General features: G+C 49.8%; 1 protein-coding gene across 1 annotated transcript; it reads right to left on the bottom strand.

The window, feature by feature from the left end:
* Positions 1 to 847: 847 nt before the first annotated feature.
* On the bottom strand, positions 848 to 12916 carry USH1G (USH1 protein network component sans). The gene is made up of 2 exons (XM_090060486.1): positions 12753 to 12916; positions 848 to 2090 (listed from the first exon to the last, which is right to left on the bottom strand). Exons 1-2 carry the CDS (start codon positions 12914 to 12916, stop codon positions 848 to 850), a joined length of 1407 nt encoding a protein of 468 aa, XP_089916612.1.
* Positions 12917 to 16097: the final 3181 nt, after the last annotated feature.

The following is a 16097-nucleotide window of genomic DNA, read 5'->3' as shown; positions in this document are numbered from 1 at the left end:
TCAGGTGTCCCAGTGGAAGCATCACTGGGTTGTGTTTTCTGGCAACTTAGAACTGGTTTTGTTTCTTGCTCATAAAAACTGCTATCTGCAAAGGGAAAGAGAAAATCCGTTAGCCAGATCATAGCAGGGCCTTTCAGAAACCCAGGTCAAGGTCCCAGCCTGTGAATTTAGCGGTTATTTATGCTTCTTCCAAAAATATACAAATAGGTTTGCATAAAACAAAAACAAATTACTCAAGTGTTCATCCTGACCTTGAATAAAACCTTTCAGAAATAAACCCAGAGAACTTCCTCCGCTTGTTTCCATACATTTCCATCATCCTTCCTAATTCCAGGGACACAAATGCTGAGGCGGTATAACATTCCCAGCTCAATTTTGCAAACCCAAAAGGTCTGAATAAGAACCGGAGCGTTTGAGAAGGGACCGTCTAAAAGCCCTCAGTGTTGGCTTTACTCTTCTCCCAGTGGCACATCTCCACATGACCGCACTGGAAACAGTGTTGGGCAAAAGCTGAGTGATTTGGACAATCTCATTCCTGAGTGCTCAGTAAAACCGAGGCCTTGAAGCAGGCTGAGTTTGTTCAGGCTGTGGAACAGCAAGAACATCAGCTCCCGTCCCCGCTGCCCTAGGACATGAATCAGCCTGGACTGCAGTGCTACCACTTGCCGTCTCTCCGGGTTGGCAGATTCATGCCCAGCGGACATGCAAAGCAGCACTGAGCTTGGCTAAGCGCCTGGCTCTTCCCATGGACAGTATGTTGAGAACATACCTAAGCCCTTAATTTATCTACGTCTCCACATGCTAAGGGGCATATTGCTCTACGGCCACAGGGCAGGACATGTTCTACTTACAAATCCGTGTCTTCAATGACATCTGGCATCTCCAGTGTCTGCCTCCTCCTATGGACAGCATCTATGATCTTTTTCCTGGGTCCCATTGGGATGTTGATGCTCTTCAGGTCATTTTCTGAGCACAGCATGAGGGCATCCAGGTCGATCTTCTCCTTCTTCAGGATGGAGATGAACTCAGACATGTGCAGGGAAGCCAGGAAAGTCTCCAGGGGACTGGTATCAGGTTCGTCGTCATCCAGGCCCAGTGACACATCGTCCCAGGGCAGCTCCTCCTCGTTCCTCTCCTGCAGGCTGTTGGCACTGCCGATACTGTCATTGAGACTTGGCGAGCGCTGCAGGCGGCTCCTCAGTTTGACACCTACCCCATCCCCATTGCCCTCACCCAACATGCCAGCCTCCTCCCGGCCAATCCCAAAGAGCCCACCACTGACATAGTTCCTCCTGAACACCATGGTGCCAAGCCCTGGCCGGTTGAACAAGGAGTCATGGCCAGAATCGGTGCTGACCTCAGAGTGGGCCGAGTCCATGTGCAAACCTGGGTCGCTTATGGCACGGGAGACAGTGTCTTCATCCGACAGAAACATGTCTCGGATATTGCGCCTGGTCCACTCCTTCGGACTGGCATAGGTGCCTTGCTTCACAAACATGACATCGTTTCCCAGCTGCAGGCCTGACAAGGACCTCACACTCTTTCTCCCGTCCTCATAGATCTTAAATGTCCCGTCCACCTGCTTCTTCTTCTCCAGCTTCTTCTGAATTTTGGTCTTCCCCTTGGTTGTGCCATGGATGGTGGCTTGGGAGTATGGCAGGGACGTCATCATGGACATGTGCTGGAACTTTCTGCTGAGGGTGCTGCTCGAATAGCTGGAGAAGCTCATGGTGTCCGAGTTGTCAGACATCTCCTTCTTGTATCTCTTCTCCATCCGCTCATGGTGCTTCTTCTGCAGCTTAAGGCAGTCCTTGATCCTCTTCTCCGCATCCCGGAAGGCCTTATCCTTCAGCTTGCTCACTAGCTTGGGGTTGAGGCTGCTCTGCTTGGCAGCGATGGAGTCCAGGTAACGCACGCACTCCATGTGCCCCTTCATGGCAGCCATGTCTAGTGGCGTATGGTAGTCATTGTCTAGGCACCAGATGTTGGCCCCAAAAGAGATCAAGAATGAGAGGCAATTCAGATGGCCGTTGGCTGCTGCTAAGTGAAGAGGAGTGTTCCCCCAGATGTCGCATTTGTCTGGATCACCCCTAAAGCAATATTTGGAAGAAACAGTTAGTGCACAGGGGGTCTGGCTGGCCCTACCATGCAGTCACATGGGGGGTCTAAAGAGATGTTTATGGAGCAAGGAGATAGCACATTCATGCAGGAAGATATACCCCAAACTCTTCTTCCACCTGATATAAGCAACCCACCCCTTACTACAGCCTCTACATCGCAACCTATAAGGCCTGTGGAGAGGCATTGCGCACATCAAACTCACGTGCTTAACTCACAAATCCACAGCAATTCCTATTGTCTGCATTCAGCACCCAAAGGCCATGCTCATCAACCCCCCATTGTCTCTTCATGATGGACAAGGACTTGAGCTGCAAAACGGGAGCTCTCAAACGACCCAGAATTGGCAAGGGGAGGTGATGTTGGTTTCCGCATACTTGTGGGGCCCACAGTAAAAGCCATTTGCAAAATTCAGGCACAGATTCACACCTCAAATGTCCCCAGACTCTGATGATATTCAGCCTCTAGGCTTTGATTCAAGCCCGTCTGTATTCATATTATATGAAGCGATACCCCATACTCTGCGTACACTTTTACAGCATCTGTTGTCACAGGGTCCCATCATGCTGGAACGGAGACCACACAAAGCAGTCATCTTCAGCCACATCAACTGTTTCACCACCCTTTGCACATTTATATGAACTAATTTGATGCCTCACCTCTGTACTGGGGGCATCATTCCAGTGAATAAGACCAAGCTTGTTGGGTTTGAAACTTCATTTCTTTTCACCTTAGCAAGTTTGGTTTTCAATTGCACAGCTCAGAGCAAGTTGGTATTTGCACATCCAAAGAATCCAGTTTCAAAGAAAGTGGAGATTAGGTTTCCACGCTTCTCCAGGCCAGAGACTCAACTAATGTGATTAGCGCAACCTGCAGTGATGTCCCAGGAGGCTACTGCTAGTCACCAAGGGACTGGCCAGTTTAGCAGCCTCCCTGAAAGCCAGGATCTGGTCCTGGAGAAAATGCACTTGAGAATAGCCAAGCTCCTAATTATCACCCTGTATTTGTGACCTGCTGAAAAGAGAGACACAGTTACGCCCATCCTAGCACCAGCCATGCACTTGTGTGTATGAGTCAAAGAAATGAACCCAGCATCAGTATCCGACAACAAGCCTCTCTTGCTCATCACGTGTCCAAAGAAGCAAAGACAGCAAGCAGCACTACTGCAGGGCAATTGCTCCCAGGACAGTAGGGGACTGCAATACTCTGATACCCACTTTCTGAAATGCCTCCTGGCTATAAGTGAATGAAACAGGGCAATGACACTTGTGCAGAGGGGCTAAGACCGTGATCACTGTGAACTTCACATCTGGGTGCCTTTTTTTATCGCTGCTGCTGGCTGGGGCTGGGACTGCTGCCAGAGGAGCAGGCAGGCAACCCCCATGCGCCATTCCCAACAGCTTCTCTTTTCATTTCTTTAAGCTACACTGGATCAAGGTCTTACTCTGTAACCTCCATGCCTGTCTCCTCACTGAAGCCTGGGCTAGTATTGCCCCTGCTTTTGCAAAAACCCAATCCTAACTCACAAGGCTTTGCAATATCTTCTCATTCCTCACTAAAAAATCACAGGATCCAATACTGCAAAATCTCTGCACCCAGAAACCTCAGGCTTCAAAAAAAGATCCAGGAAGATCCTGGAGAAAAAAAGAATAGCAAGGAGAGCGCTAGACACCAGGCATCTGTCCACCTAATAGTTAGAAGTGAAGGGAGGTCTCATCCGGGCTGCCAGCTTCCTAGGTACTATAGCAATGCTGAGCTCCGGCAACAGGTAACTCCCCTGCTAGCTCCACCCAGTTCCCTCTACCCTCGTGGTGACATATCCAGGCTGGGAAATTCATGGGGAAGATAAATATTTGATGAATTGCAAGAGAGGAGTAAATTATTTATTGGGTTGGATTAAAGAGCCAGTGAAACTGTAACTGCCGGCGCTGGCAGTGGGCTTACAGGTGTGTGAACGGCTGTTTGTTGATGTTTGTCCAGAGTGAACACACGTGTGGCAGAATCGGGCACGTACATCTGTGCATGCATCTGTTGGAGGGCAGGATGTGATGGACCAGCATGTTATGTAGGACTGTGACTTAGCTCTGGACCCAGAACAGAACTCCTGTTCCCAACAAAACTGCTAGGCGTTGGGTGCATCTGATCCCATGTCTCTGGTACACATGCTTTGGACTGTGTGGGGGTATTCTTGAGCCCATGGTGCTTGGCTCACACAGGTGCTGCTATTTGGGATTATGCATCCTTATTCTTTGTGCTATCTCAGTAGGCCACTGACTGGGAAGGAACAAAACAAGACCCAGCCATCTCAGGATTATTGTCAGAAATAACACAGAGCCACCACCCAAAACATTACAAGACCAGACCTCTGGTTATTTTTGGCCCCATAAATTGTTCCTGGAGGCAGTAACAATGCATGGAAAAAATCGGAGGCACCAGTCCTTGTAAAGAGGATGCATTTGGTCAGGAGGTGATGAGAGATTTAAAAAAACAGGAGTGTTCACAGGCAGGTCTTAGTCAGGAGTCACTTCTCAGGGCAAAACCATGCCTCAAGGATATGGCATGTGAGATATTTAATGCCAGTCCAGTAAATGAAGACCATGTTCTAATAGCAGGTAGTAAGTATTTATATAGTGAAGCACTTTTCTGATTCAAAAAATGTTCAAGTGGCGAGTCAACAAGAGTAATGATTATTAATTGAACCCCCTTCAATGGACATACACAAACACTGAGTCACCCCACTGTCATCACATCGCTGGGACGCTCAGCCTCCTTCCCTCCATCCCCTCCTTCTGTCTGTTATTCTCTGCTTCTCCCATCATCCTGTCTATAATTAGGGCCCAAACACTGATGTGTGTCCCTCATGTGCAGCTCATGAAAACTCCCTTAGAAATCTGTGGATTGGCTTGACTGCTTCAAGTGATTGGGACCTTAATTGCTAAGCTCTTTGAGGTGCAGAAAGTATCCTTCTATCCTATAAAATGCCTGTCATAATCCTGGATGTTGCAAAAAGGATAATAATGAATCCTTTGAATAACTGGAGAGAGCAAAACTCTCTGCAGTGCAACTGGAGTCAACCTCGGGCTCTTGAAATTGGGATCTAGAATAAGATGTTACATTCCTCTGCATTAAATCCAGGGCTTTGTCCAAATTTGAAGGGAGGTTTGGACCAGGGTTTGGAAGCTTAACCCCATCTCCAGGCCTTTCTTTTCCCAAAGCTGTAGTTCAGCAGGCGGCTGGGATGTTACTAGTCGCTATTTGTGAACACCAGTCACTGAGCAGCACCCAGCCGTACTGCATGCTGTCCCTACACAGAGCATTCCCAGCCCATGGCCGGATTAACACATAGGCCAAGGGGCCCAGTTGTGCTTATTTTACATATTACAATTATTGAGTGAAACAGTAATATAAATATACAGTATTAAGTAGGGGCCCACAAGTTTGTTTGCCTAGGGCCCATTAAAGGGATAATCCAACCCAGGAAGCCCTGTATTCAAACCCCGACTGCCACTGATGGCAAATTGCTGGTGCTATCTCTGCACTGGGCTGGAGATAAACTGGGCAAATTAAAACCTTGCAGGGAGCAAATACCTTAGAAAATTATACGGATCCTTTTGCCTCTCTGCTACCCATTCTCATCTACTCCAGGGCAGGAAGAACACAGGTTGCTCCAAAGAGCTAGCTGGGAAATTATTTTTCTTCCCGTACCCAATTTTGAGGAGGGGCAATTTTTTTCCCCTCATTTCCACTGAGTTTTAGGGTTTCAATGTCTGGCAAAACTTAATATTTTGGGGAGGAAGGGGAATCTGTTTACTGAAAAGCCATTCTGATAGGAGCAAGGTCAAATCTGCAAAAATGCCTAAGTGACTTGGGAGCCCGACACCCGCTCGCAAAAGCAGCTTGGGAAAGTAGGCACCAATGGCCCATCACAAGTCAAAGGGGCACCATTTCCTTAGTGCCTAGCCCTCTTTTTAAAATGGGACTTAGGCTCCTAACTCACTTTTGAAAATCTGACCCCTTCTGCACCAGTTGCCGTCTCCAGGCTGGCTGGTGGTGCGACCCCGGGGAGCTGTCTGCAGAACATCAGAAGGGCCCCTCTGACCAGTAATCTCAAAAGGGCATTATTGGCCCCATTTGACAGTAAGGGAAGTGAAGTGACACAGGCCAAGTTACAGGCAGAGGCGAGACGAGATCCTGGGACTCCTGTGGTCCCAGCACCAAGCGACAGGTAGATGCACACCAGGCGGAGGGAGGCACTATAGGCACAGAAAAGCCCCTCTATAAAGCTCCTCCAAACCTCTCTCCTCCCCATTGGACAGAAGTCCTTGTCCCTGCGCCAGCCCCCTTGCCCAGCCCTTTGCTCTCTCCATTAAGATGACGCCGGCCCAGTTCCCGATACAGCCACCCTTCTTCACAAAGGCGTCGTTCCCACACAGAAGAACGATTGTCTCTCTGAAGCTGTGGCTCTAAATGCCAATTTGCCTCCCCTTTCCCGTCATGTTAATTAAGTCCCTTTCCCTCATGAGAACCCAGTCAGGAGAAAGAAAAAGGTTTTTTATATAAGCCCTGTCCCCCCCTCCCCGCCATCCACCCAACTGCAGCACAGAGGGACAGGCACGTATCTCTGGTGGTTGTGAAATCTCTGCTCCTCCGACTCGCAGACCCTCCCCATGGCAATAAAACTGCTTCATTATCCCTTTTCTCTGAGCTGAGCTGATGCCCGTTACTCAGGGGAGCTGTCGATAGCTGTGACTAGCACCGTCTTTCCCACCGACAGCTGATTCCTCCTCATCCCTCCCCATCTCGGCTTCACAGTTGCAGGGTCCCTTGCCTTGCCCACATTGCACAAGATATCTACAGGAGCTCCTCTCTCCAGTTCCCATCCTTGTGATACCTGACCACCTCACATGCACGAAGTAATCTCTCCCAGCACCCTTGGGAGGTGGGTAAATTTATTCTGCTCAGGTTACAGGTGAGAAAAATGAAGTGCAGAGAGGTGAAATGAATTGCCCAAGGCACACAAGCAGTGTGTGGCAGAGCCAGGACCATAACCCAGGTCTCCTGAATCCCTCTACAATGCCTGAATGTCCTGAAGATATCCTGTAGGACATCCCAGTCCACGAAGAAGATCCTGGGTCCCTAAGAGTTGCAGAGATTAAGAACCTGACAAATGATGGGATAGCAGACATGCATATGTCCAAGGCCTATCAATACTATTGAAGTTACTGCATTGGAGCAGCAGGTCCCCACATGGCAGTGCTTCAGCTTTGGTGTCACAGTGCTTGGCTTCACCTATGTAGACAGGAATGTCTCATAACCCTGTTCAGGAAACCATATTGCAACCCAGAAAAAAGTCCAGCGCATAGCAGGGTTCCCTTAACATGCATCTTTATGTTTAATGTGGTCTGCTCCCATCCGCAGAGGCAAACCCTAACCAAGTTATAACATGTGACAGGGTGCCCTGACAGATCCATGCCGTGGCACTGACACGGCTCTGCAAGCGTTGAACTTGTCCTGCAGCCATACCCAGCCACCTCCTGAACTGCAATAGGAAGAAGCAAAAACACCCTATTCCCAATAGCTTCTCTCCTTTAGCCCCCTGCCTCTTTTCTCTTTCTCATCTCTCTGTCCCATGCACGCATGCACCGCCCCCCCCCAAATATTTCATAACAGCTCATCTCCAGCACCCGCTTCACTGGGCACAAAGAGAAGCCCATTTACTGGACTTGTCCGTGTGCCAGTACCATCGCTCCAGACTGCTTACCCAGCACTGGCAAAGGGTGTCCACTGCCCCTTGATGCCCCAGTCCTGACCAGTCCCCCTAAATTCCCCTCTTCCCACGGGAGGCAAATGTGACACTGCCCCAAAGTTCAGATTTCTGCTTGCTCTAGGGTCAGACACTAGACACTGCTTTAAAACCAAAGTCCTTGGGACATTTGAACACAGCTTATCATTCCTTTTTTTGCTAATTAGGACAAAGGATAACATTTTCAAATGGCCCAGTGAGACTTTGTCATCTGAGTCGCCTTTTCAAATGTGACTTAGGCTGGCTGAAAGTGAACATAGTCACGGAGGGTTTTGACACTTCAATGCTGTTTCCATTTAAAAGGGTTTGAAGATAACCCATTTTTTGAAAAATATTCACTGCCTTTTTAGTGACGTGCTCCCCCAAAGTGGTTATTAAAAACTTTACTTCTTTGACAACAGGATTTCCCTCATGTTTGTGTTAAAAATGCCAGTGCAAAACATCAGAATTTTTGTGAGATTCTGAAGTCTTTTAAAGTCGTCAATTTTTTTCTCCAGTTTCTCGGGGTGGGGGGGACCCTATGGGTTCAAAAAAACTGAATTGGCTCTTACTGTGATGTCCCAACATCCCCTTAAGATAAATGCCGGTAGGTATCTGAACTATTGCAGCTATAGCTTGTCGCTTTTGGGGCTCCAGAGTGGTTTCCCTGACCTGAGTAGAGAGGGAAATACTTTTCCCTCAAACTGTACCAGGCCGGCTACCCTGAACACCTCATCTGGGCTCACTTGTGCCCAGTGAAGCAGATGCTGGAGATGAGCTGTTATGAAATATTCCGGGGGTGGGGGCAGGCGGTGCATGCATGCATGGGACAGAGAGATGAGAAAGAAAAAAGAGGCTGGGGGCTAAAGGAGAGAAGTTATTGGGAATAGGATGTTTTTGGTTCTTCCTATTGCAGTTCAGGAGGTGGCTGGGTATGGCTGCCGGACAACCATTGATCAGCCATTATGAAGCCACCCACCCCAGTGATGACTGTCATAATGGTTGATCAAAGCAGATGTGGAAGAGGCTGATACCTGTTACAATAAAAATAAATCGATTCAGACCCTAATTCAACCCCCATCTGCACAGCTCCTGCCAGTAGACAAGCTATGTATCCTATCCAAGGGCTTACCATGACTCAGAGACGTGTCGAAAGGCTGGAGATGGCTTAGATGCCGAGCCTTAGAACATGGCCACGCTCTGTAAAACACCCCCTCGCTGCCCTTCAAGGAGACCCGGCCATAGGAGATATATTACTAACAAAATATGATGGTGTCAGACAGGTCCATAGGGCCCAGGCTAAAGAGTAAGTTCACAACTGGACTGACTATGTTTTATGAGCCCTCCGTATTCATGTGATTAGTGAACAGCTGGCAAGGCAGAAGATTCATGATATTTAATAGGGTGAAAAAAAGGGCACAACTGACCATGCTGCAAGGTCCCCAGGGGTAACCCCACAGCAATCACTGAGCCCACATGGCCATAAGTGGCACCTGCGTATAGCCTGTGGCCTCAGAAACTCCCCTCTCTGCCCAAAAGCCCACGCTGCTAACAAGTGCATTCCCTTCTCTGGCATCATCTGTCTCTCTAGCTCTGTGACTTGCTGGCTTGGCTCTGTGTGCTCCCCACTTCCCAGCTTGCAAGCAGCAGCCAGATGTGCTAACACAGGCACTCACCACCAGATCCTGGTCATGGACCTCTGGGGCTGGGAGGAAGAGCAACATTTGGGAGTGGAGCGAGGAGAAATACAGCTCAGCTTTGATATCAGTAGAGATATCAGTATGGCACACAGCTGATCAGGGAGGAAGCAGGGAGTACAGCTGCAGATTGGGCAAGGGACGGGGTTGGAGGGCACTCAGGGAGGGTGTGGGGCTTAGTTTGTAGCACCTCTGCCAAAAAATGTTGCCCCCCCACCCCAGCCTAGGTTGTGAGAAGGCCACCTCTGTGGTCTCTATGAACTCTGCTCTGGTTTACTGAAGCATTTGAGTATAGGTCATCCCTCTCTGACAAATGCCTTGATGAAAACACATCCTACAGCCAGACTGACAAAAGATTTGCTCATGCCATCAGTCACGAAAAGGGCACTGGCTCTTCCCCATGCTATTTTCCCTGTCAGCAGCAAACATAGATTACACTGTTAATTGGACACCACTCGAGCTGCACAAGAGGGTTTTGTGCTGGGACCTTTGATTCCCATTTGAATTTATAAAAGGGGCCCTTCTCCAGAAATCCCAGCATCTGTCTGACTGGCAGGCTGAAAGTCAGGGCCCTGGGGAGATCTGGCGTTAAAAAGGCAGCGGGCGATGGAAGTGAGCTGTTGGGGGAACTGTGAGGTGCATTGGCAAATGCGCCTGAGAGGTGGGGAGGCAGAAATGAAATGTCAGGAGATGCTGCTAGTTTGGGCTGAAGATCGTGGGCATGGGATCTGGCAGTGGCCTGGCAGGAGATGTGTGAAGAGCCTTGGCGGAGCTGGGAGCAAATCCAATAACTGGGCAGTAGTGGATGCAGCTGGGAAATGGAGCAACATGCAAATATGTTTTGCTCTTCTCTCCATGCAGCATTAATCACTGGCCTTCTGGAAAAGTCCTTGAAGGTGGAGAGCCGAGAGGAAGTCAGAGGGCATTTATTCAATTGACTTTAGCGGCAGCTGGGCCAGGCCTCACGAGAGCAGCACTGAAAAGGGAAAGGGAATCGGCTAAGAGATACAGAACTGATTAGTCAGGAGGGAAGAAGCCTGTTGTTCACAAAGCACCTCGGAGAATCAGGTTCTTGAAGCATCTCTTCTTAGGCATTCAAAGTCTCTAATCGTTGCCAAGCTCAGTATAGTGTCTGGAGCCCCTTGGACTGCAGCAAAGAGCACATGCTCTTCAGGAATGAAAATGTATCCCTTCAGTGATCCTGAACACCGCAGGCAAGGCCCCATGGAGCAGACACACCCCTGTTACCTCCCACCAGTGTCACCCACCACACACCAACTCTGGTCCTGGAGACGTAGGCACTGACTGCATCGGCTCACAGGGAAAATCGTTTGACGTTCATATTCAACACCTTTCATCCAAGGGTCGCAAGCCTGCTATAAAGACAGGCTGGCAAAACTAGATCAAATTTTTCCTCCAGCCGCAGCTCCCACTGAAGTCAGTGCTGAGGGCGAGAATTTGGCCTCGTATCCACCCAGAAAAAAATGGAGGTACGTTCCCAAACCCACTCCACACTTTGCTGCGTTCCCCAGACCCTCCATCAAACTGAGCAGCACCTGTCTGAGGACCACTGAGGCCTGGGATATAGCTCAGGACTGTGGTGTATTAGCAAAACTGAGCAGTGCCTTGGGGTTAGAGGCATCTCAGGTCTGGAACCAAGGTGCTTTAGGAGCCCTGCGTGAGGACTCGCACCTCAAACCATCTAGACCCTGGGAACACCCATTCCCAGGCAGGCTGGAGGCTTGTTAGCAGAGCTCTTGGGGACCACGCATAAAATCTGCAGTCAGCACATCTGTCTATGGTTAGTACAAGCCCCTGGATCACTCCTGATCCTAAATGAGCCTCCTCCTCTGAAGCAGAAGATACCCCTTCTCTCCCACACCCTTATCACCAAGCTGGTCCTTAGCCCAACTAAGACACCCCATTTCCCAGAAACTTCCTGCTTTTCCTTCCTCCAGTTGACCTGGGATTGATCTCCAGAGGAAGCGAAGCCTGAAGGCAATCGATTGGGCTGGTTAACGGGAACCAGTGATTTCACTGCTTCTCCCTCTGTAGTCATCTCTCCCTCCTCAACTCCTCCATTCCCCGGCCTCTCCTCCCACAGCTGATAAACTCCCCAAGAAAGGCCTCTTTTTCCTTTACCACAGCACATTTCAACAGCCCACTCTAACAACCAATCCTCTTCCCCATCCCCTGCACCCAGGTTTGCAATGGCAGGACCCTTTTTCAACCGATGCCCCTTTCAGACTAAGAATAATGAGGAAGAGGTTGGCATTAACCACAAGCACCCATCACTGGGGATACATTGATAAAAGAAATCTACTAAGGAAAAGACTTGGAAGCCTAGAGTTTCTCCTTGCTCCAAACTCCAACCCAGGCTGTGTCCCAGACAGGCCACACATTTGATCACCAGCTTGGGATGAGCAAACATCACCCACTGCCATTAGTGTCTGCCCTCTCCTTACACAAGCATTTCTTTTTAACAAAAAAGCGAGGTCTTTTTTTGTTTGTTTCATTCGAAAGGTCAGAGAAGTGCCTGGACCACGACCTGAGGCAGTAGCTGCAGGGTCTGCATTCAAATCCTGCTTAGGTCCAGCACCTGCTCAGGGGAGGGTTGGGACTGGGACGCTGGATTCCCAGCAGCTTTGCAAACCAGGTGCCAGGTGCATTGGGGCAGACGGGGAGGCATGGGATTGCAGCTGTGTTGCAGATTCAGCGGTGCACTGGCTGAGTTAGCAAGTAGCTGAGGACTGGGGTAGCCTAGCAGGGGCTGGAGGTGACGCGAGGGGGCTTGTCTAGGTGTTGCTGAGGAACGGTTGATCAGGACACAGGGTAAGCATAGCGCCCCACGTGTGAGCCGACACTGCCCCCAACTTAATGCAGGGTTAACTGATGACTTCCCTCCTTCCAGGCACCTAAATGTTTCAGGGAGGAGTAAACTTAGAAATCCCATAGGCTGGATCAGACAAACCGACTCACTCCAAAAGGGTTAGCATGGAGGGAAGGACGGGAGAGGCGGACTCACGCACACGGCAAGGGCCGTCAGTCTCACGGCACCCACAGCTTTCCTGACCCGGTGAGGAGGGGGGAGATGGGATTTCACCCGGCTGCAAACTCAATACTGGGAAGAGCACAGGGCAGGCAGCAGCACTTACCCTCTGCTAACGATCAGCCGCAGAGCGTCCAGATTGCCGTGGTAAGCGGCCCAGAGAGTTGGGGTCATGCCATCCTCGTCGGGCGAGTTGAGGTCTTTCTTGGTGGCCTCCTTTAGAAGGTCCAGGTAGCCGTCCCGGGCGGCTCGGTGGTACTGGTCGTTCATGGTGCCAAGCTGTCCCCTGGCGAGCTCATCAGGGAGGCAGGTGCCTGGGGATGGTTTAAAGGATGGGCATGGGCTTGCACAGGAGCTCCAGGGAAGCCGGGTGTGAGGGAGGAGGAGAGAGCTCAGAGCAGGGACACCTGAGAAGTTCTGTGCAGGGAGGGGAGGATCTCCTTGAAATGAAGCAAGAGAAGCTGCTTCCCCTGGGTCCTAAGCATCCTCCCGCCCTGGTCAGGCCTCATCGCATGCTCCCCTCGCAGCAAAAGACACAGCTGAGCCCCTGAAGCGTGTTGAGAGCTCCACCGAACGGTCCTGGACCATTCCTGGGCGGCAGAGACAGGGCAGCGATGGCCCCTCACAGCAAGTCCCTTCAGGCTCCTTCAGCAAACCTTGTAGGGGGGAAAAAGGCTTAATGAACTCAGGCTTGTGTCCTGCTCCAATATACCTACCATGGCAGCCTGAATGCCAGAGAGCCTGGGACAGCATCAAGACCCATGCAACACCACTTGCACCCAGGGAAAAGCAGAGAAACTGCACCGACATCATGAGACCCTCCCGATTTCCAGGGGGAGGGGAATTGCCGGGACCAAAGTGTGATGCCTGGGCTAGAATTCAGGGCGCTTATTCATTTTCTAGTGCTTATTTTTCAGAGTCATAGATTGTAAGGGGCTGGTAGGGACCTTGCAGATCATCGGGCCCGGCCCCTCCGTACTAGGCAGGAAGACAACTGGGGTCAAGCGACCCCAGCGAGGTGACTGTCCAGTCTCCTCTTGAAAATGATTCTGGCCTATTTTTGAGGATGATGATTCTGGCCTATTTTTTTCGTGGTAAAAATAAGACATAATAGTGGTGTGTATGCATACACAGAGGCCTGCCTGCATGAGCTATACACACAACAGCCCCTCAACCCCAGCCCACCACAGCAGCCCCCTCCCACCAAGCTCAGGGGTGAATAGAGAGCACCTACATAGCACCAGAGCCTGCCTGGGCTCCACAGCCCCCTGCCTCTGCCCAGCAGAGCATCCCAAGTGGTTATCTGAGGACTCTGGGGGCCAGATAAGTGATTTGGCCTCAGCTTTCTTGACATAGGGTAAAAGCCGGCAGACTGACAAATCCAGCGCTGAGCTGGGGACTGCCCCATTCCCACATGCTCCTAAGTGCTGGGGTAGTTCCACCTTGAAACGCTACTGTCTGCTGCTTTCCCTTGAAGCTCAGAGATGAATACTTCTCTGGCTCTCACAGTCTTGCAGCACCCTCTGGTGTTCAAAGGAAACCAAGTCCACTACCAGCCTTTCTGCTGTCTGGCCCCAGGGGACCCCAACGCATTGCACTCCACATCGACTCCCATTCCCGGAGCACATAAGGGAGACATGCAGTATAAAGTGCAAGGAAGTTCCTGTTGCGCTCTGAGGCTTAATGGGATCCCTGCACGCCTGGGCTGTGGGAGTTGGAAAACGGTTCGCTTTAAAGGCAAATCCCCACCAAAGTCAACAGGACGGTGCTTGGTGTGGATCAGTGGCATTTGGGGCCAGGGGACAAGACACAGACAAGAAGGCAGGGAGTGGGGGAGAGATGGAAGAAAAGAGAAAATCAAAAAGAGGGACTGGGAAAGGGCTGAGATGAAAGACAAAGTAATACCGAGGGAGGGAAAAGGAGGGATGGAGAGAGGGAGAAAGGGACTTAAAAGAGGATACAGAGAAGGGAAGGACAGAGCAAGAGAGATGCTGAAGCTAAGGGGGCAAGGATAATATGAGTTAGGCTAGGAACAGATGTTGCATTCATCTCTGGATAAGTTGTACCTGTGTTTGTCCCAGAACAAAAATATCCTGGTTTTGGATATACATACATCACCCTTCTAATCAAGGGTCAGTGGATGAGTGTAGTACTGCTTTTCTGCCATTGATTCAATCGGGCAATCTTGTGATAACTGTATAGACATACGGGGATAAACTGTTATGGCCTCCTAGCCAGGAATTTTTTTTAGGGTTTATCCTAAGACAGTAAACATGACCATCTGTACAATTGGACTTTGTCCCAAGATAAAATAGTTTCTCCCAGGATAAACGTGACATCGGTTGACACCCTACATGGCATTAAGCAATGGTTCTTGGCCCACCCCATTGTCAAAGGATTTTGTAAACAGAAGCTTTTACCCAGGGTCCTAGACAGATTTTGCAGCCCATGCTGAAGCCCTGTCCTACCACAGGTACAGTTTGCTGGACCCAGGATAGCTGGTTTAAAGCAAGCTTGGCTCTGTTCAGGCAGCTGACGTCACACCAATGGATCTCAATGCAGACAACTACTCCCCAAGTCCCCTGGGCAGCATATAGGTCTTCTAGAAATGAGGCCAAATTCAGCTGTAGAAACTGCTTACATCAATAGAATTGTATCCACTTATGTCATTGTCCAGATTTGTCCCTAAGAGGTTAAGTGATTTGATAATGACCTGTTCGTTTTGACGCTCCTCTTGGATGAAAGGCCACCGTGTAATGCAAGCTCCCTATTACTTAAATATTAATTCTATAATTATTACTATGCCTCTCATTATGATGATAATGGTGATGCCAGAGTTGAAGTTCCTGCTACTCAGTGAAGAAAATTCTGACTCTTCCATTGCTGTCTATTGAGGAGGGGGGAAAGCAACACACTAACAAACATGAATACAGATGGGATGGAAAAATCAGCTGAGGGTACTGCAAAAAGCAGGGCAAAAGGGCCCCCGTCCCAGCCAACATAGGGCAGCAAAGGGGAAAGAGTCATGATTGAGCTGAATCTTCCTATCCTTAGCATGAAGTCAGGCTGTTTCTGGTACTCCCACTAGTGTGCGTGCTGCTATCTTCGGTGTCTATGTACCACACTGCAGTGCAAACATACTGCAGAGAAAAAGGGGCATTTGTTGGTAACAGAGGGAAATGAAGATCCACAGACCATAGCTCAGTCTCTATCCAAACCCCAGTAGATTGTTACAGGAAAGAAAACAGAGGAGATGGGAACATAGGTCTGGGAGGAACCTCTTCCATCCCTCGTAGCCTTATTCGAGTCAGAGAAGAAAGCTGCAAGGGAGACATGAAACTTCAGTGATACCTGGAGGGGAGGTCACTCTTACCTGGTGGCTGTCTGTTGTAAGAGATCACTCACCACCACATTGCGTACTTCTCTTTATCTGTTAAGGACCAGCTTTGTT

Source organism: Crocodylus siamensis, chromosome 8 (assembly GCF_052110815.1).
Source record: "Crocodylus siamensis isolate JL-2025a chromosome 8, ASM5211081v1, whole genome shotgun sequence".
Lineage (NCBI taxonomy): Eukaryota > Metazoa > Chordata > Crocodylia > Crocodylidae > Crocodylus > Crocodylus siamensis.
This window is presented reverse-complemented; position numbering and strand designations above follow the sequence as displayed.